General features: G+C 40.0%; 1 protein-coding gene and 1 long non-coding RNA gene across 3 annotated transcripts in view; one reads left to right on the top strand and one right to left on the bottom strand.

Moving 5' to 3' along the window:
• EPHX4 (epoxide hydrolase 4) overlaps positions 1–12,045 on the bottom strand; it is a 38,741-nt gene extending 26,696 nt beyond the window's left edge. The window contains exons 1-2 of one of the 2 annotated variants that reach the window (XM_072834471.1): positions 11,754–12,045; positions 9,489–9,574 (exon numbers count right to left, since the gene is read on the bottom strand). In XM_072834471.1, coding sequence (XP_072690572.1) covers positions 9,489–9,574; positions 11,754–11,984 — 317 coding nt within the window. In that variant the 5' untranslated portion in view covers positions 11,985–12,045. The remainder of the gene's footprint in view (positions 1–9,488; positions 9,575–11,753) is intronic. The other variant, XM_072834470.1, reaches the window with a different exon arrangement.
• LOC140637954 (uncharacterized) lies at positions 11,323–22,498 on the top strand. The gene is made up of 4 exons (XR_012035073.1): positions 11,323–11,430; positions 14,228–14,268; positions 19,987–20,172; positions 22,045–22,498. It is a non-coding gene; the product is annotated as an uncharacterized lncRNA (long non-coding RNA).
• Positions 22,499–22,669: the final 171 nt, after the last annotated feature.

Genomic DNA, 22,669 nt, shown 5'->3' with positions numbered 1-22,669 from the left:
AATCCATACTTACAAATGCTTCTGTACCGCAAAACCATTTGATTCTCTAAAAATATTTATGAGATGAAAATATATTTCCCTAAAAAGTAGATTTTACTCACTTTACTCCATTGTAAATAGGGCTCTGAGATTTTAGTAATAACAGTTTACTTATGGATGAAAAAGGTCAAAGATTTTTAAGAAGATGATCACTGAAAGAATCCAATAAAACAGCTGCTGAAGATAAACCTCTGTTAGCTAAAACAAAATTCTTCTGTAGAGAAGATCCTGAATGAGTATAAGCAAGTGTGATATTAAAAACATTTAAGGGGCAGGCGCCTGGGTGGCTCAGTCAGTTAAGCGTCTGACTTCAGCTCAGTTCATGATCTCACAGACTCCACATGATCTCACAGGCTCTATGCTCAGAGGGGAGTCTGCTTCTCCCTCTCCCTCTGCTCCTCCCCAACCACCACCCCACTTGTGCCCAAATAAATAAAATCTTAAAAAAAAAAAAAAAAGAATGGTCAGTGGGCTACAGCCAAGTCCTGAAGGCCTGCACAGGACCAGGTATTCCCTCTGTGCTTGATCATAAAACTGCAGAATTAAATGAAATTCATGAGATTTTCTTCCATGAGATTTCTTCTCTCTCTCTTTTTTTAAAGATTTTATTTTTAAGTAATCTCTGCACCCAACATGGGGCTCAAATATATAACCCTGAGATTAAGAATTGCATGCTCTCAAAAAAAAAAAAAAAAAAAAAAAAAAAAGAATTGCATGCTCTCCCAACTGAGCCAGCCAGGCTTCCTGATCTATGAGACTTTCTTCTTCAAACAAATAGGATAACAAATAGAAAAAAAAAAAAAAAAAAAAAAAAAAAAGATGTGGATTTTTCAAAGTGACTATTTTTCAAAGTGACTATTTTGGAACTCCAAATATGCATTTTAAAAAATGAATCTGCATGCACATCTGTTCATGGAAACAGTGTAGAGAATTATCTGACATAAGCCAAATGGGAGATAATTGTCTGAAAACATTTTTGGAGTGCAATAGGCAAGGGTACACAGGGATCTCAGATATAAACCAATAGTGAAAGAGACTGCAATGTGAACTGTCACAAAGCAATAAGATCAATAAAACAAAGCATGCACTTTCCATCAACAGGTCATCAGGAAGAGTGTCAGACACATATTTGTAATAATGCATGATTACAAAATCTTTGATCTGTTATTAGGATATCCATGATTTGTGAAAATCTGCAAAAGCATTACCGATTAAGACAGATTTGAAAATGTTTATTAAAAAGTATATTTCTTAGCAAAGTCATAGCAATCTTATTAATCTTGTCTTTAGGTTGTAACAAATAAAGCAGTTGGTTTCCTTAAAGACACTCATCTGTCGACACATGTAATATTATTTTCTCATTAGCTTTACTTAAAATTTTCAATTGATTTTTTTATGTCCTTGTAACTGGAGCCTAGCTCTTCCCTCTTCGGGGATTACCTCATGCCCAATCAATAAAGTTCTACAGATTTAACCTTTTAAATATTTATTTAATCACTTTTCCTGTCCATCCCTACTATCATTACCTTAATTCAGGCCTCCATTAATGCAACAACCTATTGATTGGTCTATATGCATTTCATTCCCCTCAGCGCTATCTTATACAACACCAGACTGAGGTCGCAAAAACACAAACTCTGTCATGTAATTTCGCTGCCTAACATCTTATCTTGAATCCCTAATTACAGACATAATCTCAGACATATTGCAGGTTGGGTTCCAGACTACCACAATAAAGCAAATATCACAATAAAGTAAGCTAAATGAATTTTTGGTTTCCCAGTGCATATAAAAAGTTATTGTTTACATTGTAGTAAATTAAGTGTATAATAGCATTATGTCTAAAAAACAATGTATATATCTTAATTTTAAAAGTATTGAGGGCAGCCCCGGTGGCTCAGCAGTTTAGTGCTGCCTTTGGCCCAGGGCATGATCCTGGAGTCTCAGGATCGAGTCCCACGTCAGGTTCCCTGCATGGAGCCTGCTTCTCCCTCTGCCTGTGTCTCTACCTCTCTCTCTCTCTGTGTCTCTCATAACTAAATAAATAAAATCTTTCAAAAATAAATAAATAAAAAGTATTGCTTGTATAGAACTGTTGAGTCACTGTATTGTACACCTAAGACTAATATAACACTGTATGTTAACTACACTAGAATTAAGATTAAAAACATAATAAAATTAAAAAAAGAAAAAATACTTTAATGCTACAAAAAATGCTAACCATTATCTGAACTTTCAGCAAATTGTAATTTTTTTGCTGGAGGGTCTCGCCTCAGTGTTGATGGCTGCTGACTGCTCAGGGTGGTGGCTGCTAAAGGTTGGGGTGGCTGTGGCAGTTTCTTACAATGAGATAACAATGAAGTTTGCTACATTGATTGACTCTCTTCCCTTCACAAACCATTTCTCTGTAGCATGTGATGCTGTTCACTAACGTTTTACCCACAGCAGAACTTTTTTCACAATTGGAGTCAGTCCTCTCAAGCCCTGCTGCTGCTTTATCAACTAAATGTACGTAATATTCTAAATCTTTTATTGTCATTTCAACAACCTTCACAGAATCTTTACAAGGAGTAGATTCCAGCTCAAGAATCACTTTCTTTACTCATCCATAAGAAGCAACTTCTCATCCATCAAAGTTGGATCATGAGATTGTAGCCATTCAGTCCCATTTCAGGCTCTACTGCTATGTTTAAGTCCTCTTGCTGCTTCCACCACATCTGCAGTTACTGCCTCCACTTCAGTCTTGAACTTCTCAAGGTCATCCATGAGGGTAGGAATCAACTTCTTCCAATTCCTGTTCACATTGACATTGTGACCTCTTGCCATGAATCATGAATGTTCTTAAAGACATCTAGAATGGCAACTCTTCCAGGTTTTCAACTGACTTTGCCCAAATCTATCAGAGGAATCACTATCTATGACACTATAACCTTATGAAATATATTTCTTAAATAATGAGACTTGATGCAAGGTTGCACAATGGATATTGTGTTAGCAGTCATGAAAAAAAAAACATTAATTTCATTGTACATCTCCATCAGAGCTCCTACACCAGGTGACCAGGTGCACCATCAATGAGCAGTAATATTTTGAAAGAAATCTTTCTTTTTCTGAGCAGTGGTTCTCAACAGTAGGTTTAAAATATTCAGCAAACCATGTTGTAACAGATGTGCTGTCATCCAGGCTTTGTTGTTCCATTTATGAAAACAGGCAAAATGGATTTGATATAATTCTTAAGGGCTCTAGGATTTTCAGAATAATCAATGAGCATTGGCTTCAACTTTAAGTCACCTTAATAAGATTGTCTGCCTGTCTTTTGAAACTTTGAGGCCAGGCATTAACCTCTCTAGCTAAGAAAGTCCTAGAAAGCATCTTCTTTTAATATAAGACTATTTCATCTACATTGAAAATTTATTGTTGCCACTTTCATGAATTGAGTTACATCTTCTGAGTAACCTGCTGCAGCTTCTACATCAGCACCTGCTGCTTCACCTTGCACTTTTCTGTTATGGAGATGACTTATTTTCTTAAACCTCATGAATCAACCTCTCCTGGCTTCAAACTTTTTTCCTGCAACTTCCTCACCTTTCTGAGTATTCACAGAATTGAAGAGAGTTAGGGACTTGCTCTGGAGTAGGCTTTGGCTGAAGTATGTGTTGGCTGGTTTGATCTTCTGTCCAGACCACTACAACTTTCTCCATCTCAAAAAATAAGATTATTTCACTTTCTTATCATTTGTGTGTTCACTGGAGTAGCACTTTCAATTTCCTTCAAGAACTTTTTCATAGCATTCACAATTTGGCTAACTGGTGGGGACAACTAAAGTCCCCAAGTTCCTGTTGGGGAATTTATAGTCAATATGCATTGTTGGGGATCCCTGGGTGGCTCAGCAGTTTGGCAACTGCCTTCAGCCCAGGGCCTAATCCTGGAGTCCGGAGATCAAGTCCCACATCGGGATCCCTGCATGGAGCCTGCTTCTCCCTCTGCCTGTGTCTCTGCCTCTCTCTCTATCTGTGTCTCTCATGAATAAATAAATAAAATCTTTAAAAAAAAAAGAAAATATGCATTGCTTTAATATCTTAAGTATCTGGGTCTTCATTTAGATTTCATGTAGTTAGAGATTTCAAGGTAGAAATTTGACTCAAAGTAGTGTGTAGAATCCTGCGATATTTTACATTTAAAATCGCATTAGAGAGTATGCAAACATAATACCTGCATATTTCATTCTCTTATTAATAATTTAAATTGCCTTACAAATAAATTCAACTATTGATATTATCCATGAGAGGAACCAAACAATATCTTAAATATTTCTAAGAAACGGGGCAGCAGATGGGATGCCTGGGTGGCTCAGCAATTAAGCGCTTGCCTTTGGTTCAGGGCGTGATCCTGGAGCCCTGGGATAGAGTCCCACATCGGGCTCCCTGCATGGAGCCTGCTTCTCCCTCTACCTGTGTCTCTGCCTCTCTTTCTGTGTCTCTAATGAATAAATAAATAAAATCTTTAAAAAAAAAAAAAAGAAAGAAAGAAACAGGGCAGCTATTATAATAAATTGCCAAAAATTCTTAAATGTAACCTTTCCAGAATTCATAAATAAATTTTTGAGCACATATTTGAATTCATACTTTCTTTGCATATTTGATTCACACTTTAAACTGAAAAAGAGATCACCCCAGAGATAGACTGATGGGCATTTCATTCATATGATATTAAACAAAATCGAACCCCTGACCCAGGAATGAAACATCTTGCAAAATCAGTAACTCAGGGGTGCCTGGCTGGCTCATTCTGTAGAGCATGCTTGATCTCAGGGTTGTGGGTTCAAACCCCATGTTGGGTGTGGAGCCTACATAAAAAAAATCAGTGACTCTTAAAAATATGACAAATAAAGCTAGCTATTTTCATCCATTTTTTTTCTAGTACCCTTAGGTAATAGCAGAGACACTGCTAAAAATAACCCCCTTCCTAGTGATTACTCTTGACATAAGAGGGCTTCCGATTTACCATGATAGCCACCTTCAAATGTAGAATATCCTTTTCCCCTTCACAACAGAGAAAAGGGCCTAGTCATCAGACTATGCTCAGCTGTGTGTACCAAGAGCCCTCCCTGGCCTCAGCACTTGAGTAATGACGAATGCATTCCATACAGCTGGTGATGAAGACAACTCAAAGAAACTGCCTGCATCAGCTCCAAATATTTTTAAAAGCGATGCAAATTGAGGTGGAGAGAGAGTGGGAGAAAAAACCATCTCCTGACAAACAACTTTATTTTGGGATAATTTAGCTAACAGTCTCAGAGATGCAGATCTTGTTTGATGTTTCCTTTAGATTTTAAGAAAGAAGACCCAGAATTTCATATTGTTTCCATGTAACATCTAATATTAAATGTCACCAATTCTCAACAGCTATTCTTAGGTGTTGATGATAAATGCAGATCATATATTGCATTTGTATAGTGCTTTTCTGTTTATTTTTTAAAGACTTTATTTATTTATTCATGAGAGACACAGAGAGAGAGAGGCAGAAGCAGGTTCCATGCAGGGAGCCCGATGCGGGACTGGATCCCAGGACCCCTGGGCCACACGCTGAGGTGAAGCCACCCAGGCATCCTGCGCTTTTCTGTTTAAAATCATTTTTACATACATTGCCAATTGATGACTACTTTTTTAAAGTATCAAATATTCTGACCTACTTGGTCTACAAATAAGCTCATAATTTAATGTGTATTTAGGCAAAACTTGATTAATAGAAGGATAATATTTACACTTAAAAGCTTAAATTGGTTTGAAATTTTTGCTTTGCTTTGTTGTTTTTGGCTTTTAAAGGAGACAGAAATGAAAGAGAAGGGGATTTTGAAAAAAGAGAAGCCAAGAGAGAGACTTGAAGTGGCTTAATCAAAACAGCTTTATCCTAAACTCTGATTTTATTTGACTTTTTCCTGAATGGAATTGACTAGACTCCTAATAGGTGATAGTGTTACTCCTAACAGGTGACAGTCTGAATGGAAGGAAAGACAAAGGTTCAACATAGTGGTCTTGGTTTAGGGTATGACATAGTTAAACAGGATTCTGATTATCAGCAATCTCCATGTAGCTGCTTTACGACTCTCCCTAAACAAATGGGTAGCTTTCAGATTAATGGCCAGCAGAGCTTAGTTAATTCGATATGCTCTTTGAGTAACTGAGTTATGAGGGTTCATTGTTGTTTTTTTTTTAAGATTTTATTTATTTATTCATGAGAGAGAGAGAGAGAGAGAGGCAGAGACACAGGCAGAGGGAGAAGCAGGCTCCCTGCCGGGAGCCCGACGTGGGACTTGATCCCAGGACTCCAGGATCACACCCTGGGCCAAAGGCAGGCGCTAAACCACTGAGCCACCCAGAGATCCCCTGTTGTTTTTTAAAAAAATCATAGCAAGGGTGTTCCTGGAGTAACACAACCAAGACTTAACTTTGCTAGAGCAAATGGGGCTGATGTCCAGGGACAGGTGCTGGGCCTTTCCCAGGCTGCCCCATCCACTGAAGATTAAAGGACACGTACAAGAATCACCAGGCATTTCTATTTTGCAAAAGGGCTCTTATGAAGAGTAAATGATGAGACAATGCTGTGAAAAATGTACAAAAATATTGTTCTTGGAGTGCCTGGGTGGCTCAGTCAGTTAAGCATCTGCCTTGGCTCATGTCATGATCTCAGGGTCCTGGGTTCGAGCCCCACGTCAGGCTCCCTGCTCAGCAGGGAAGTCTGCTTCTCCCTCTTCCTCTCTCTCTCTGCCCTCGCTCATGTGCTCTCTCTCTCACTCATTCTCTCTTTCAAATAAAATATTTTTTTAAAAAGTATTCTTAAATATGACAGAAGGTATCAACTGTCCTATATTAAAAGGATATCATTGTTATTGGCTGTTTCTTAGAAAAAATTACCAAGTGGCTGAAGTAATTGTAGGTTTATTTTTATCTTCATGGTAGACTGTTCCACATGTAATAAAGTGAAGTTCCAGAAGAGAAAAGAGCATGGACAAGTATCGGGGTTTGTATGAGGCTGAGAGACACAATAGCTTTTAAATCTTTTCTTTCTAAAAAGTTAAATATCGGGGCACGTGGGTGGCTCAGCTGGTTAAGCGTCTGCCTTTGGCTCAGGTCATGATCTCAGGGCCTGGGATCGAGCCCCGAGTCGGGGCTCCCTGCTCAGCGGGAGCCTGCTTCTCCCTCTGCCTCTGCTGCTCCCCTTGCTTGTGCTCTCTCACTCTCTCTGTCAAATAAATAAATAAAATTTTTAAGAATTAAAAAATTAAAAAGTTCAATATCAACCACCACACCCCAACAGATCATGAATTTTATTTAGAATGATGAGCCAAAATGTTAGAGTGAGGTGTTCTTACATTGTTAGCTAACTTTTAACACTCTCTTGAATGTTTCTGTAAGGTGTGAAATTTGAAGGGTGAAAATCAGTGTGTGATATCAGACTGTCATTCCTATATACTGAAGACAGCAGGAGAGGTCAGCCCTGAAGCTCAAAAATGAAGTGTGCCTTACTTTCTGATGCTGCCAATTTTAGAAGGGTAGCTATGATGTTTAAATGAGATGATGTATGTAAAACACTTAGAAGAGTGCCTGGCACACAGTAAATGGTCCGTAAATGTTAATTAGCAGGAGCAGCAGCAGAGTCAAGAAATTATTTTTTTATTGGTGGGACAATGGCCTATCTCCAAATGTCCTCATTAGTATTACTCTTAAAACTAGAATTCTACTATTACATATTCTTCATCTCCTTTAGAGTTGAAGATTTTGTATCATCCAAAGTCCTGATGCAGCTAGCTCTCAAAGAGATATGATCTCAGTGCACTTTAGCTAATACTTTATCATTGAAAGGCACTGTATCAATAAATGCATGGCGGATGCTAGTGCTGGATTTCCACACTGAGTGAATGGAAGTGAAGGAAGAAAATGACCATTTACTGAGTATTCACTGGGGCTACATGTAAGGCCTTCTGCATATTTTGACTCTCTTTATCCTCATGACAACACCGCAAGATTATTGCAGATGATTGTGCAGGATCCTGCAGAGTAAGTGATTAAGCCAGAATTCACCGCCTACATTACTTTATGCAGATTTGACTAATGCTTCAGACTTACATTTTATTGTGAGCCAATCATGTCAAGCACTCCACTAAATGAGTCCACATACATATGCCTGAATTGCACTGGGCTGTTTACCACCTAATTAAGTTGTCTCCAGATGGAAGAACATATAAAAGTTTAACATGAAAACGACTTATGTTTATTCATGCAGGCGAATACAGAGGGGAGAAAAATCTTCATGAGGGGAAAAATCTCAGAAAAAGACATCTATAGACTTTTTGCTCTGGAAAAATGATGAGGTTGCCATGCTCCAGTCTTTTCTTCAATGCCTAATACTTCCTCATGCACTAGCATTCTCAATGTATTTACTATAAAGTCTCTTTCACTGATAAAGTATTAACTAAGGTGTATCAGGATCAGATCTTTTTCAGAGCTAGATGCATTTTAAATCAGGACTTTGGATAACACAGGATCATTAAAACTGTGAAGGAGGTGCAGAATATATAATGGTGAAATTCTAGGTGTTAAGAGTGATAATAAGGGAGAAATCTGGGGACAGGGCATTACCCCAGGCCTTTCAAAAGATACCACATATCCTGCCTTGCAGTCGGCTCAGAGAATAGGATTATTTTTCATCAATTTCTTTACATTTAGTTCGTGAACTATCTCAAGATCATAGCACTCTTACCAAAAATCTAGTCTTCTTTTCACAACCATAGGCAGCATCTTTTAAAAAGATATTCGTGTTTTAAAAGTTTAATCATATGTTGTTTTCATTTGTACTTACTTGACTCTGCGAGGTTCAAAGGAGAACAGAACATTTTCTCTTAAGTACCTAGCAACTGTATATTTTTGGTTATAGGTTTCTTCCTAATGTGAAATATTTAGGTCCTTAATTTATCCTGCATTCATATGAGCCTATTGCTACATGCACAGAAAATAGTTCATCTTCAGTCTCCAAGAGTCCTCTTCTTTCTCCACCTCCCCTTTACCTAAGGCTTCGCTCAGACCTTCCAGATAATAGGCACTCTATACATTTGGTTTCTTTTCAATTTCCTTTCCCTACCCAATGTGGCATTTGGTCCACAGTAAATAGTATAAAAACTGTTTTGTAGCTGGTTCAGAAATCTGAAACATTAAACCATACTTCTTTTAATTCTCAAAAAGAAAAAGAAAAAAAAAAGAAAAAGAAAATTAACCTGGTACCATGCATTGTTCTTTAGAATAGAAGGCAAAGTGTTCCTGTGATTCAGGAACATTTGGGAAGGATAATTGGGTAAGAGATCACAAAGTAAGGTCGATTAAAAGTCATAAGAAAATGACACTGTGATAAGCCAAGTCCTTAATGCAAAATCAAAAGTTGGTTGGTAAGTTTACCAGAATTCTGGAAATCCATGAAGCAGCAGCATAAGTGGTTTGCCTCTCTCACCAGCAGCAACATAATGAAACCTTAACCCCGAATCCTGCAGTAGAAAATAGAGGGTATGGAATTTTAGTGTTATTTTGCCAAAAGTAGTGCATTTAGCATTTCCACTTGATTCAAGAAGAAAGTACACTTGCGTTATCTTTAATATCATGAAATAAAATAAATATTAAATTTCAAAAAGAAAAAAAACATGATTTATTAATAGAGTAAATTATATTTACTTTTGTCGGCATTCCCTTTATAGTACCTTCCCTTCTTGTTCTACTTACAAGGTCAATTTATATGTTACAGGCCTCTGGAACAATGTCACAATTTGTGACTTTCATCTTCCTGATGTGTCACATTTCATCTCATCCAAATTCCACAGGACATGTAAATAATTCTGATCTGAATTTATATTCCTGCCATGTTTACCTCCTAGTCACGTACTTTTCTCAGCTTGCCCGTCAAGAGCTGTGCCATCAGTTATATAATTCACACCTCCTTTTCTTATTTTTAGTTCTCTCCTTCCCACATTATTATTTTAAGTTGGGAGTTGCATGTACAGCTCCCCTTGCTTCCTGCTCATGTCATGTCAATGTATTTCTAACAGCAGAATTCTCTGAGTGCTCAAGACTTCTCTCTGCATGTGGGAGACAAGACTGCCCAAGGAAAATAAACAGCATGGGGGTGAGACAGGAATACAGCAGATACAAAACAAACTATAAAGAAGAAAATGGAGAAAAAACCAAGAAGAAAACCAAAAAAAAAAAAAAAAAAAAAAGAAGTGAAGAAAGAGACCAAGAACCAAAAGATGAGCACAGAGACTGAGTTTTATATCAGGTAACCCAAGCAAGAGGGTTTTCAGATGTAAAAAAAAATCCTAAAAGGTCATTTAATGCAACCCCATCATTTTTACGTATTTGGAAACTAAAGTCCAAAGATATTAACATGGCTCATAAAGGTGATTGTGTGCAGGGTTGTGACCAGAACCCCATTTTGTCCTACCTTACAGGACAATGTTCTTTCCACTCCTTGGTTCTGTCTCTGGGGAAACTCTTTAGGTGTCCAGAGTAAGAGGAAAAGAGCATTACAAGGAATTCCAGATGGCTCTTTTTTCCTGCTCTTCCTCCTCAGGTTGGAACCAAGATAACTAACCTGACTTTGCCCTCAACTGCAGAATGCCCTTCCAGAAGTTCAATAACTTCTTTTATTGGTGATGAGTCTCCGCCACTTGATTGGATTTAGGGAACGAATACCTTATTGCACTTACTGTGTGCACTAGGCACTGCTCTAAGGTTTTATTTGTTGTTGTTGTTGTTGTTTTTGAAGCCTCTCGTTTTACAAATATCAATTCATTTCATTCTCATACCAACCGCAGGCCGAATAAGGATAAGAAAAATGTGCCCTTGGTCTTTTGAACTCTAGCAGCTGGACAATTAGCTCCTAATAGGAATCCTGCACTTGGTGACATAAATATCCCCTCATGTGAGGCTACTTTTGAAAGGCCTGTGAGTCAGACTGCAGGGTGCATCATGAAGGGCCATATCCCGTCACCACCTGGAGCCTCAGGAAATGGAATATCCGTGGGCTGCCAGGTGGCTTGGGACAAGCACGCACGGTTCCAGTCTCAATGCATGGTTGACATTTACTTTTTATTCCATTCCTTTGGTCTCTGACTTCCCACGTCTGTTTCCTTGCCCACAAACGTACACCATGTATTTATTGTTTCATGCTGGTTAGGTCATCCGTGAAGGCTCCCTTCTGCTACTCTGAATAAAGTCCTATTTCCAATGACTTATTCTATTTACTCTTTCAGCCTCTAGAAGGTGGGCAAGGCAGCCCCAGGAGACAGTACAGGGCACCACCAGCACCAACTCCCTACCGCCGGTCTGAGCTCTAAAGGGCAAAAAGGTGACAGGAGAGCGCTCTGCCTTACAGGGGGGTTGCGGCGGAGGGGGGGGGGGGAGGCAGTAGTGTGTCCCGAGGACCCCGCTGGGGAAGCTCTCGGGCGCTCCCGCACAGGCGCGCGCGCGCGGCCCCGACCCCTCCCGCGCCCCGCGCCCCGCGCCCCCCGCGCCCCCCGCGCCCCGCGCCCCGCCTGCCCCGGGCGCCGTCCCCGTCCCCGTCCCCGCCGCGAGCCCCGGGAGCGCCGTCTCGGCAGGGGCAGCCCCGCGCCCCGCGCCCCGGGCCGCCGCGCTCCCTCCCGGCCCCGCGGGGCCCGCGCCGGCCTTCACCTTGATCCGCACGTAGCAGTGGGTGCCCAAAGAGGGGTCGTTCAAACACGCGGGAGGGTGTTCGCGGGCCGCCCTCCGGAAGGTCTGCGCGGGGCCCTTGCCGATGCTCCACAAAAGTTTGAGCAGGTGGATGGAGGCGCAGAGCCCGCAGTAGCAGTAGACCAGCGACCAGAAGAGCAGGGACCGGATCGCGAGCGCCAGGCGGAGCAGGCGGTCCCGCAGCCTCGCCATCGGGCGGGGCCGGCGGCGGGGCCCGCTGCCCTCCGGAGGCGCGCGAGCAGCGGCGCTCGGCCGGGCTGCGGAGCCGGACAGCCCGCGCGGCGGCGCGCCAGGCCCGCCACCGGTCGGCGGGAGCCGGCTCCGCGCGCGCCTCCCCGCGCGCCTCCCCGCGGGCCCCGGGCGGCTGCGCTCGGCCGGCGTCCGGAGGCCCCGCCGCGGGCTCCCGCGCTCGCGGTGCGCGCTCGGGGCCGCCGCGCCCGGACTGGGCGCGGGGGGAGAGGGGCCTCGGCCCGCAGGGTGAGCGCCCGGGGCCGCACGGCCCGGCTGCGGGGGAGGCTGGGGCCGAGACTCCCGCGAGTGCTCCCCGGAACCGCGCGCGGAACGGCCGCTGCCACACGGGCCGGGGTTCGAGTCTTCGCAGTGCCCTGGGAACTGTTGGGAGGATTTCATTAGGGCCTTTTTCTGGATCATGGAATTATGGGGGGTGAGGGGTGGGGGGTGGGGGGCAAGAGAGGCAGGGAAGGGTTTCCCTTCCGTGGGACAGATGCTGTTACTTTCTGCATTGCTAACAATCTTCTGAAGTTGTTGATCTTCAGCAAGGTTCAGAAGGGTGATCAGCCCAGCTAGGCCTCTCTGGTGCCAAAGGCAAGCCTCTCGAAACCCCTGGTCTCTTTTCCATCCCTCTAAGTTTTTCCTTTGCAAGACTCTTCCATAAATGGAATCATATAATACGTAACCTTTTATTTTTGGCTTCTTTCACTCAGCGTAATGCATCTGAGATTCCACTATGCTGTTGCATATATGGTCTCCTTTCTATTACTTGTGTTTGGTTGAATGCAGGTGTCCTATTGTTTATCCATTCTTCATTTTGAGGACATTGGAGTTTTTTTTCCAGTTTTGTGGTTACGAATAAAACCACTATAAACACTCGTGTGAAATCTCTGTGTGAAGCTAAGTTTTCCTTTCACCTGGATAAGTACTTAGAAGGGGGGGGGAGGGGTTGCTGGGTCACGTGGTAAGTGTGCATTTAACTTTATGAGAAACTGCCAAACTGGCTCCACAGTGGCTGTACAACTTTGAATTCGTAACAGCGATGTGTGAGAGTTAAGGTTAGGTTATATTCTTGCAAGAACTTGGGATTGTCCAAACAATCTTAATTTTGGCGATTCTAAGAGATATGGAGCATCTCACTGAGATTTTAATTTACATTTCCCTGTGACTAATAATGTGTGACCATCTTTATGTACTTTTATGCCACTCAAATATAATCTTTGACAGTGTCTGTTAAAATCTTTTACACATTTTTTAAAAATTGTGTTGTTTTCCTACTATTCAATTCGAGAGTTATTTATGTATTTTGGATATAAATCCTTTATTGTACATCATGAGATTTGCAAATAATTTTCCAGACCGTGTCTTTTCATTCTTATAACAGAGACTTCTGAAGAGCAGAATTTCTTAAAAATTTTAAAGAATTATTTATTTATTTATTTTAAGTAGGCTCTCTGCCCAATGTGGGGTTCAACTCACAACCTCAAGATCTAGAGTCACATGCTCTGCTCACTGAACCAGTTAGGTGCCCCCCAGATGACATCCAATGTATCACTTTTTTTTTAAAAAGGCCTTTATTTTTTTAAAGATTTTTAAAATTTATTTATTAATGAGAAACACAGAGAAAGAGGCAGGGACATACGCAGAGGGAGAAGCACTCTCCCTGTGGCGAGCCTGATGCAGGGCTTGATCCCAGGAACTCTGGATCACCCCTGAGCCAAAGGCAGCCGCTCAACACTGAGCCTCCCAGGTGCCCCCGCCTTTTGGGCCTTTAATGTAAGAAACCTTTGCATAAGTCAAGGTCAACAGGATTTCTTTCCCTTATGTTTTCTTCTTAAAGTTTTATGGCTTTGTTTTATTTATTATTTTTAGTTTTAGTTTTTTAAATTTTTATTTATTTATGATAGTCACACACAGAGAGAGAGAGAGAGGTAGAGACACAGGCAGAGGGAGAAGCAGGCTCCATGCACCGGGAGCCCAATGTGGGATTCGATCCCGGGTCTCCAGGATCGCGCCCTGGGCCAAAGGCAGGCGCTAAACCGCTGCACCACCCAGGGATCCCTATTTATTATTTTTAAAATCTTAATTCTAGTATAGTTAACACAATGTTTTATATTAGTTACAGGTGTACAATATAGTGATTAAACAATTCTGTATATTACTCAGTGCTCATCATGATAAGTGTACTCCTTAATCCCCCACAGCTATTTCACCCATCCTCTTATTCACCACCTCTCTGGAAACCGTAAGTTCTCTAAAGCTAAGAATCTTTTTTTTGGGGGGGGGGTAATCTCTTTTTATATTTGTTCATTTGTTGTTTCTTAAATTCCACATGTGAGTGGAAGGAATCATATGGTATTTTTCTTTCTCTAACTTATTTCGCTTGGCATTATACCCTGTAGATCCATCCATGTTGTTGCAAATGGTAAGATTTCATTCTTTTTATGGCTGAATAATATTCCAGTGTGTGTGTGTGTGTGTGTGTGTGTGTATCACATCTTTATCCATTCATCTATGGATGGACATTTGGGCTGTTTCCATACTTTGGCTATTGTAAATGTTGAAATAAGCATGGGATGCATGTATCTTTTCAAATTAGTGTTTTCGTATTCTTTTTTTTTTTAAGATTTTATTTATTTATTCATGAGAGGCACAGAGAGAGAGAGGCAGAGACATAGAGGGAGAAGCAGGCTCCATGCAGGGAGCCCGATGTGGGACTCGATCCCAGGACTCCGGGATCATGCCCTGAGCCTGAGCTAAAGGCAGACGTTTAACCACTGAGCCACCCAGGCATCCCTTGTTTTTGTATTCTTTGGATAAATACCCCAGAGTGGAATTACTGGATCATATGGTAATTCTATTTTTGATTTTTTGAGGAACCAGGTCTATGATCCATTTTGAGTTAATTTTTGTATAGGGTACAAAGTATGGATTGACATTTAAGTTTTGCGTGTGGATATATAATTGTTTTGGCACCATTTGTTGAAAAGAGTGTTCTTTCTCCGTTGAATTGTCTTTGTACCTTTGTTGAAAATCACTTGACGTATGGGATTATTTCTAAGCCTCTAGTCTGTTTTATTGATCTTTATGTCTATATTTTCTTCAATACCACATTTGTCACACTTTTGAAAGCAGTACAGTAGGTCTATAATTCAGGTAGTATGAGTCCTTAAGCTTTATTTTTTTTCCATATCATTATTTTTAATGTCCAACGTTTATAAGATGAGGGAAAGGGCTTTCACCCCAACTCAAGTTGATAAATTTTCGATTGGCTTGTGAGTCCGATAGGGATATTTCTTCTTGTCTAATTTGGTTTCTGGGAAGACTTCAGGTCCTCAATGATCATCTGATCAAATGGAATTATGTTCTTCATCTTCTCCAGCTCTTTTTCATATTCTTCAATCCTGGCCTTTGAGAGAGACAAAAACTCAGCACAGCTTTTCACATCTTCTTTTCCTCAGCATCCACCTGGACAGTGTATTTATCCTCTGGCACAGGAAACTTCAGGGCATTAAACTTCTCAAAGTCATCTACCAAGTCAGCCTTTGCCACATTGGCCTTGTTGTAAGCCCAGTCAATAGCAGGTGGTTTCTCAGGAAGAGTAGCCAACCTGGAGGTAAGCATCTCATTCCAGAATTTCAGGGAGTTGGCAATGGCCTTCTGGTTTCGGGGTATGATCTCCCCAAAAGCTACCCAGTCAATGGTTTTTAGAGCAAGTTTTCACCCAGTCATCTTGAGATGTTTCACCGACCCCGGTGGCCCACAGTCCACAGCAGCAAGGCTTAAGCTTTATTCTTTACACAAATTGTTTTGGCTATTCTACTTACTTACCTCCCCTCTGCCAAAAAAATTATTATTAGTTATTTTAGGGAAAAGTTGTTAATTGAAATGCATTGAATCTCTTAACCATTTTGGAGAAAGCTAGTATTTTAATAATATTCTGTTGTTCAATTCATGAACATGATGTATCACTCCATTTTTTAGATCTTTGTTGATTTCTATCAGTTTTTCATTGTTTAAAACATACAAATATTGCATATATTTTGTAACATTTAGACCTAATTATTTATTTTTTTGTTATTGTAAATGATACTTTTAAAAATTTCCAGTTGCATATTACTAGCATAAAGAAATATCTTTTTTTTTTTTGTCTTGGACCCTGAGACCTTGATAAACTCACTTATTAGTTCTAGTAGTTTTTTAAAAATATTTTATTTATTTATTCATGAGAGACACACAGAGAGAGAGAGGCAGAGACACAGGCAGAGGGAGAAGCAGGTTCCACACAGGGAGCCTGACATGGGACTCGATCCCGGGCCTCCAGGATCACGCCCTGGGCCAAATGCGGTGCTAAACCGCTGAGCCACCCGGGTTGTCCCCCCCCCCCGTTTTTTTTTAAAGATTTTATTTATTTATTCATGAGAGACACATACACAGAGAGAGGCAGAGACACAGGCAGAGGGAGAAGCAGGCTCCATGTAGGGAGCCCAACAGGGGATCCAATCCTGGGTCTCCAGTATCACACCCCGGGCCGAAGGTGGCACTAAACCCCCGAGCCACCGGGGCTGCCCTGAATAGAGATAGTTTTATTTCTTCCTTTCCTATATATTGGCCTTTTATTTCTTTTTCTTGTCTTATTGCACTGGCTAGGACCTGAAGTACAGTAATGAATAAGATTAATAAGAATGGATATCTTTAGCTTATTTATTCCTGATCTTAGGGGGAAAGCATTCAGTCTGTCACTATTAAGCATAATATTAGCTAAAGATGCCATTTATCATGTTGAGGAAGTTCTTGTCTATTTCTAGTTCCTGAGAAGTTTCTTTTTTTTCATAAATGGAGGTTAAATTTTGTCAAAGAGCTTTTACTTCTCTTGGGATAATCATAGTTTTCCCTCTTTAATCTTTTAATATAGTTAATTATAAAAAAATTTTCAAATTTTTTATTTAAGTTCAATTTAATTAACATACAGTGTATTATTAGCTTCAGAGGTAGAATTCAGTGATTTATCAGTTACATATACCACCCACTGCTCATTATATCAAGTGCCCTCCTTGATGCCCATCACCCAATTACCCCATTCCCACCAACCTCCCCTCCAGCAACCCTCAGTTTGTTTCCTATAGTTAAGATTCTCTACATACAGTTTGGTAGAATTCTCCAAAAAGGCCACCTAGGCCTCAAGTTGTTTTTCTAATTATTTTTTTAAGGTTTTTAAATATAATTCAACCTATTTTAAAGTTATAGAACTATTCAGGTGATCTGTTTTTTCTTTGCTGGTTTGTATCCTTTAGGAATCTTATGCATTTCATGTTAGTTGTTGAATTTATGGCCCAAAGAGCTCTCCATGCCTTTATTAACTTTTCACTGTCTATGGGTAGGTAATGTTCTTCCTTTTACACTTGACATTTGTAATTTGTGTCTTTTGTTTTTCTTGTTGAGTCTGGTTAGAGGCTTATCAATTTTATTGTCTTTTTTTTTTAAAGATTTTATTTATTTATTCATGAGAGACACAGAAAGAGAGGGGCAGAGACACAGGCAGAGAGAGAAGCAGGCTCCATGCAGGGAGCCAGATGTGGGACTTGATCCCAGGACTCCAGGATCATGCCCTGGGCCAAAGGCAGATGCTTAACCACTTAGCCACCCAGGCATCCCAATTTTATTGTCTTTTTTTTTTTTAATTTTTATTTATTTATGATAGTCACAGAGAGAGAGAGAGAGAGGCAGAGACACAGGCAGAGGGAGAAGCAGGCTCCATGCACTGGGAGCCCGATGTGGGATTCGATCCCGGGTCTCCAGGATCGCGCCCTGGGCCAAAGGCAGGCGCCAAACCGCTGCGCCACCCAGGGATCCCTTTTATTGTCTTTTTAACAAAGAAACAGCCTTTGATTTTATTGGGGTTTTGTTCTCCTTTTTTTTTTTGCTTTTAATTTCATTCATTTATGTTCTTATTCATTTCTTCTGCCAGATTTAGGTTTAATTTGCTTTTCTCTAGTTTCTTAAGACAGAAGTTTAAGTGATTGGTTTGAAATTTTTGTTCTGTTTTAATGTAAACATTTAATGAAAAAAAAATTTCCTCTAAATGCTTCCACAGCAATCCCACAAATTTTAATATGTTGTGCTTTTATTTTCATACAATTCAAAGTATTTCCTAATTCTTCACGTGATTTCCTCTTTTACCATGGGTTATTTAGAAATGCTTAACATCTAGATATTTTGGAGGATTTTGCTGGTATCTTTTCATTGTTAATTTCTAGTTTAAATATGGTATGTTCCAAGAGTTTACCTTCAAAACTGCCTGTTCCTTTAAATTTGTCAAGGTTTGCTTTATGTCTCTGATTATGGTCTATTTTGGTGAATGTTCCAACTGCATTTGAAAGTTGTTATCTGGAGTGTGGTATAAATGTTGATTAGGTAAATTGATTGGCGATGCTGTTTGGGACTGTTAGGATCCTTACTGATTTTCTGTCTACTTGTTCTATCAATTGCTGAGAGAAGAATATTGAAATCTATATGTAATGATAGATTTCTTTCTTCTTGCTTGCTTATTTGCTTTCTTCCTTTCTTTTGGATCTACCAATGCTACTATTTTTGCTTTAGGTAGTTATATTTTGGGGCATTTGTAAATAAGATAAAATGAAATTTATAATTACCTCCATTTCTACCATTCTCAGTGTTTTTCGTTAATTATATAGTTATAATTTCTGTCTGGTATCATATTCCTTCTACCAGGGAACTTCCTGTTTTCTTTGCTGTTTTGTATTTCTCATAATTTTTGTTGAAACACATTTTGTGTGAGACAATAGAGACAAAGGTATATAGTTTTTGCCTGTAATTGATGTTTTCTTTTGCCTAACTTTTAGTATGGAGGTTGTGTCAATCTAGTCAGAAGTTGAGTTAGAATTGAATTTTATTATTGCTATGGTTATCTTCAGCACAGCACAGATCTCAAATCTCTCTAGTGTTACCTTGTGGTTAGGGTGGAGACTGGTTTGCTGGTGAATTTTTCTCAGTACCTGCTACATGCTCATCTTTAAGTCTTTATTTATGCTTGGTGATAAGTGATACAGACATGGCCTTTCTCCATGCTTTTGCTCCTCTGATAGCAGTAAACTGCTTTTGTTATTGAATGTTTATTACCCTGTGGTAGGAAGTGCAGAGGGTAGAGGGGCATTCTCTGCTGTCCTGTTTCCTCCCAGACAGGCACTGTGGATATCAGGATATCAGGGTATCTTGGATAGCAGTTGGGATTTTCTCAATGATCCTTTCCTGTTCCCAGTGACAAGGTCTTTCTAATGGTGTGGACCCATGATGTATTTCCTGCTCCTGTCCTAGATTAGAAGGTTTCTGTTTTCTTCCCTCCTCACTGCAGTAGATCTTCATCAGTGCCCTGTCTAGGTGACAGGGTTTGCTATTCTTCCCCCAGAAGCTTAAGGCTGGTATTCCTTAAGGAAGATAGGGAAGAAGGATCTGGAGAAACCTGTTTTTCTATATCTGGTACTATTCTCTTCCAGGCCTGCATCAGGAGAATAGCTTTCAGGCAGCCCAGGTGGCTCAGCCCTTTAGTGCTGCCTTCAGCCCAGGGCGTTGATCCTGGAGACCTGGGATCGAGTCCCACATCGGGCTCCCTGCATGGAGCCTGCTTCTCCCTCTGCCTGTGTCTCTGCCTCTCTCTCTCTCTGTGTGTGTGTGTCTCATGAGTTAAAAAAAAAAAAAAAAGAAAAGAAAGGAGGATAGCTTTTTCAGAACCTCATCCTGTCACTCAAATCCTTCTTGTAAGTACTGATGAGGTCTATACTTGAAGAAGAATCTGCACGTGGTTGCAAACTTCTTATGTGCTGTCAGGGGTTCTATATTCTCAACTAGCCCACAACTGGGCTTTCATAATTGTTACTTCTAGATGATTTCATTTGCTTGGCTTTTTTGTTTGTTTGTTTATTTATTTATTTGTGAGATAACACAGAGAGAGAGGCAGAGACACAGGCAGAGGAAGAAGCAGGCTCCTCACAGGCAGCCCGATGTGGGACTCGATCCCAGGACCCTGGGATCATGCTCTGAGCTGAAGGCAGCCGCCCAACCACTGAGCCACTGGGGCGTCCCATCGTGTTTTTATTGCCACATTATATGGCATTGGAGACATCTGCCTCAGGTAAGCCAGTACTTATATCCTGTCTCTCCTTTGATGAACTTGTCTTTTCTTAGATTTCAGGTTATTGGTTACCCCACAATCTCAGCCCTCAGATTAATTTAAGAAACGTAAATTTAAAGATTTTCAGGATGCCTGGGTGGCTCAGCAGTTGGGGGTCTGCCTTTTGCTCAGGGCTGATCCCGGAGTTCTGGGATAGAGTCCCACATCGGGCTCCCTTGAGGAGCCTGCTTCTCCCTCTGCCTGTGTCTCTGTGTCTCTCATGAATAAACAAATAAAATCTTAAAAAAAAAAAATTCTGGCTTTTCAGATTGTTGTAATGGTGAAGAAATGCTTTTCCAACTTTCTTTATCCCAAGTGGAAGCCTGAATTTCCTAATTTTTAAAAATTGAGATACGATTGGCATATATCATTGTATTAGTTTTAGGTATATGACATAATGATTTGATATATGTGTATATATTTTATATATATTATAAAATGATTACTACAATAAACTTTATACTTTTTTAAAATTTTGAGTATTTTTAAAATTGAAAAAAAAATTTTTTAAAAGATTTTATTTATTTATTCGTGAGAGATACAGAGAGAGGCAGAGACACAGGCAGAAGGAGAAGCAGGCTCCATGCCGGGAGCCCGATGCGGGACTCGATCCCAGGACTCCAGGATCGCGCCCTGGGCTGAAGGCGGCGCTAAACTGCTGAGCCACCCGGGCTGCCCTAAAATTGAAATTTTAAATGAGATGATTAGAAATTTATATGCACTCATGAGAAATAGAGAAACTGTGTACACTTCAAACAGTGTACTTTACACTTTATAATTTTGTTTATAGTGTAGCTTTGTTTACCCACCACCAAAGTCAAGTATATAGAACAGTTCTTTAACCACAGGGATGTCTCATGTTGTCCTCTTTTTCTTTTTAAGTTTCTTTTCTTTTAATATTTTATTTATTTATTTATTCATGAGAGACACAGAGAGAAGGCAGAAACAGGCAGAGGGAGAAGCAGGCTCCTCGCAGGGAGCCCGATGTGGGACTCTCCCGGATCCCGGGATCACAACCTGAACCAAAGGCAGGTGGCCAACCGCTGAGCCACCCAGGTGTCCCTCATGTTGTCCTTTTATAACCATGTTCACACCTTATCCCTCACCTCTGGTAACCACTAATGTGTTTTCCATTTCCAAAATTTTGTCATTTCAAAACTGTTATAAAAGTGAAGTCATGAAGTAGGTAACCTTTTGGGATTAGTTTTTTTCACACACCACAATTCCCTAGAAATTCAAATTATTGCAAGTATCAACAGTTCATTCCTTTTTGCTGCTGATTAGTATTTTAAATTATGAATATGCTGCTACAACTTGTTAAACACTTACCTACTGAATGACATCTAGGTTGTTTCCAGTTTTGGGCTATTACAAATAAAGCTGCTATGAACCTTTGTGGGTTTGTGATCGGAAGCTTTCATTTATCTGGGATAACCGTCCAGTAGTGCAATTGCCAGGTCATATGGCTTTGTATGTTTTGTTTAAAAGAAGTAACAACTGGTTTCTAGTGTGGCTGTATACCATTTTACACAACCAGCATTTTGTGTAGTCACTATTTTATTTTAAACCTTCCTGATAGATGTGCAGTGCTATCTCATTGTGGTTTACATTCGTATGTCACTGATGGCTACTAGTAGTGGTGAACATGCTTTCATATGTGTGTTTGCCATATGCATATCCTCTTTGGTAAAATTTTGTCCATGTCTTTTGCTCATTCTAATTGTTTCTTTTACTGTTGTATTTTTTGAGTTTTTAATATATTCTTATATACTATTTCTTGTCAGATATGTGGTTTGCAAATATTTTACTAATCTGTAACTTATCTTTTCACAGAGCAAAAGTCTTAATTTTGACAAGATCCAACTTACAAGTCTTTCATTTATGGATCATACTTTTGGTATCAAGTCTAAAGCCTTTTTGCCTAATCACAGAGCCTCAAGGATTTTTTTCTTTTTTGTATTTTACATCTAAACCCATGATCCATTTTGAGTTAACTTTTGCATACGATGTAAGTTTTAATTAAGATTTTTTTTTGGCTTATGAATATTCAATTGCTCCAGCACCATTTGTTGAAAAGACTACCCTTTCTTCATTGAATTGCACCTTTGTCAAAAATCAGTTCAGGATATTTGTGTGGGTGTCAGTTCTTTATTCTGGGGTCTACTGCTTTACTAATACCACATTTTATTGATTACTGTAGCCTTATAGTAAGTCTTATCATACAGAATGATTCCTCTCTATTTTTTCAGTATTATTTATTCTAGTGACTGTGTCATTCTGAGTTTTATTTTTTTTTCATTCTGAGTTTTAAAACAAGCTTGTCTATGTCTATGAAAAGCTTTGCTGGGATTTTGATAGGAGTGCATTAAACCAGATCAATTTGAGGAGTACTGAATCTTTCCTATGTTGAGTTTTCCCAATCTATGAACATAGTATGTCTATTTAAGTCTTTCTTCTT

Source organism: Canis lupus, chromosome 8, assembly GCF_048164855.1.
Source record: "Canis lupus baileyi chromosome 8, mCanLup2.hap1, whole genome shotgun sequence".
In the NCBI taxonomy this organism is placed as follows: domain Eukaryota; kingdom Metazoa; phylum Chordata; class Mammalia; order Carnivora; family Canidae; genus Canis; species Canis lupus.
This window is presented reverse-complemented; position numbering and strand designations above follow the sequence as displayed.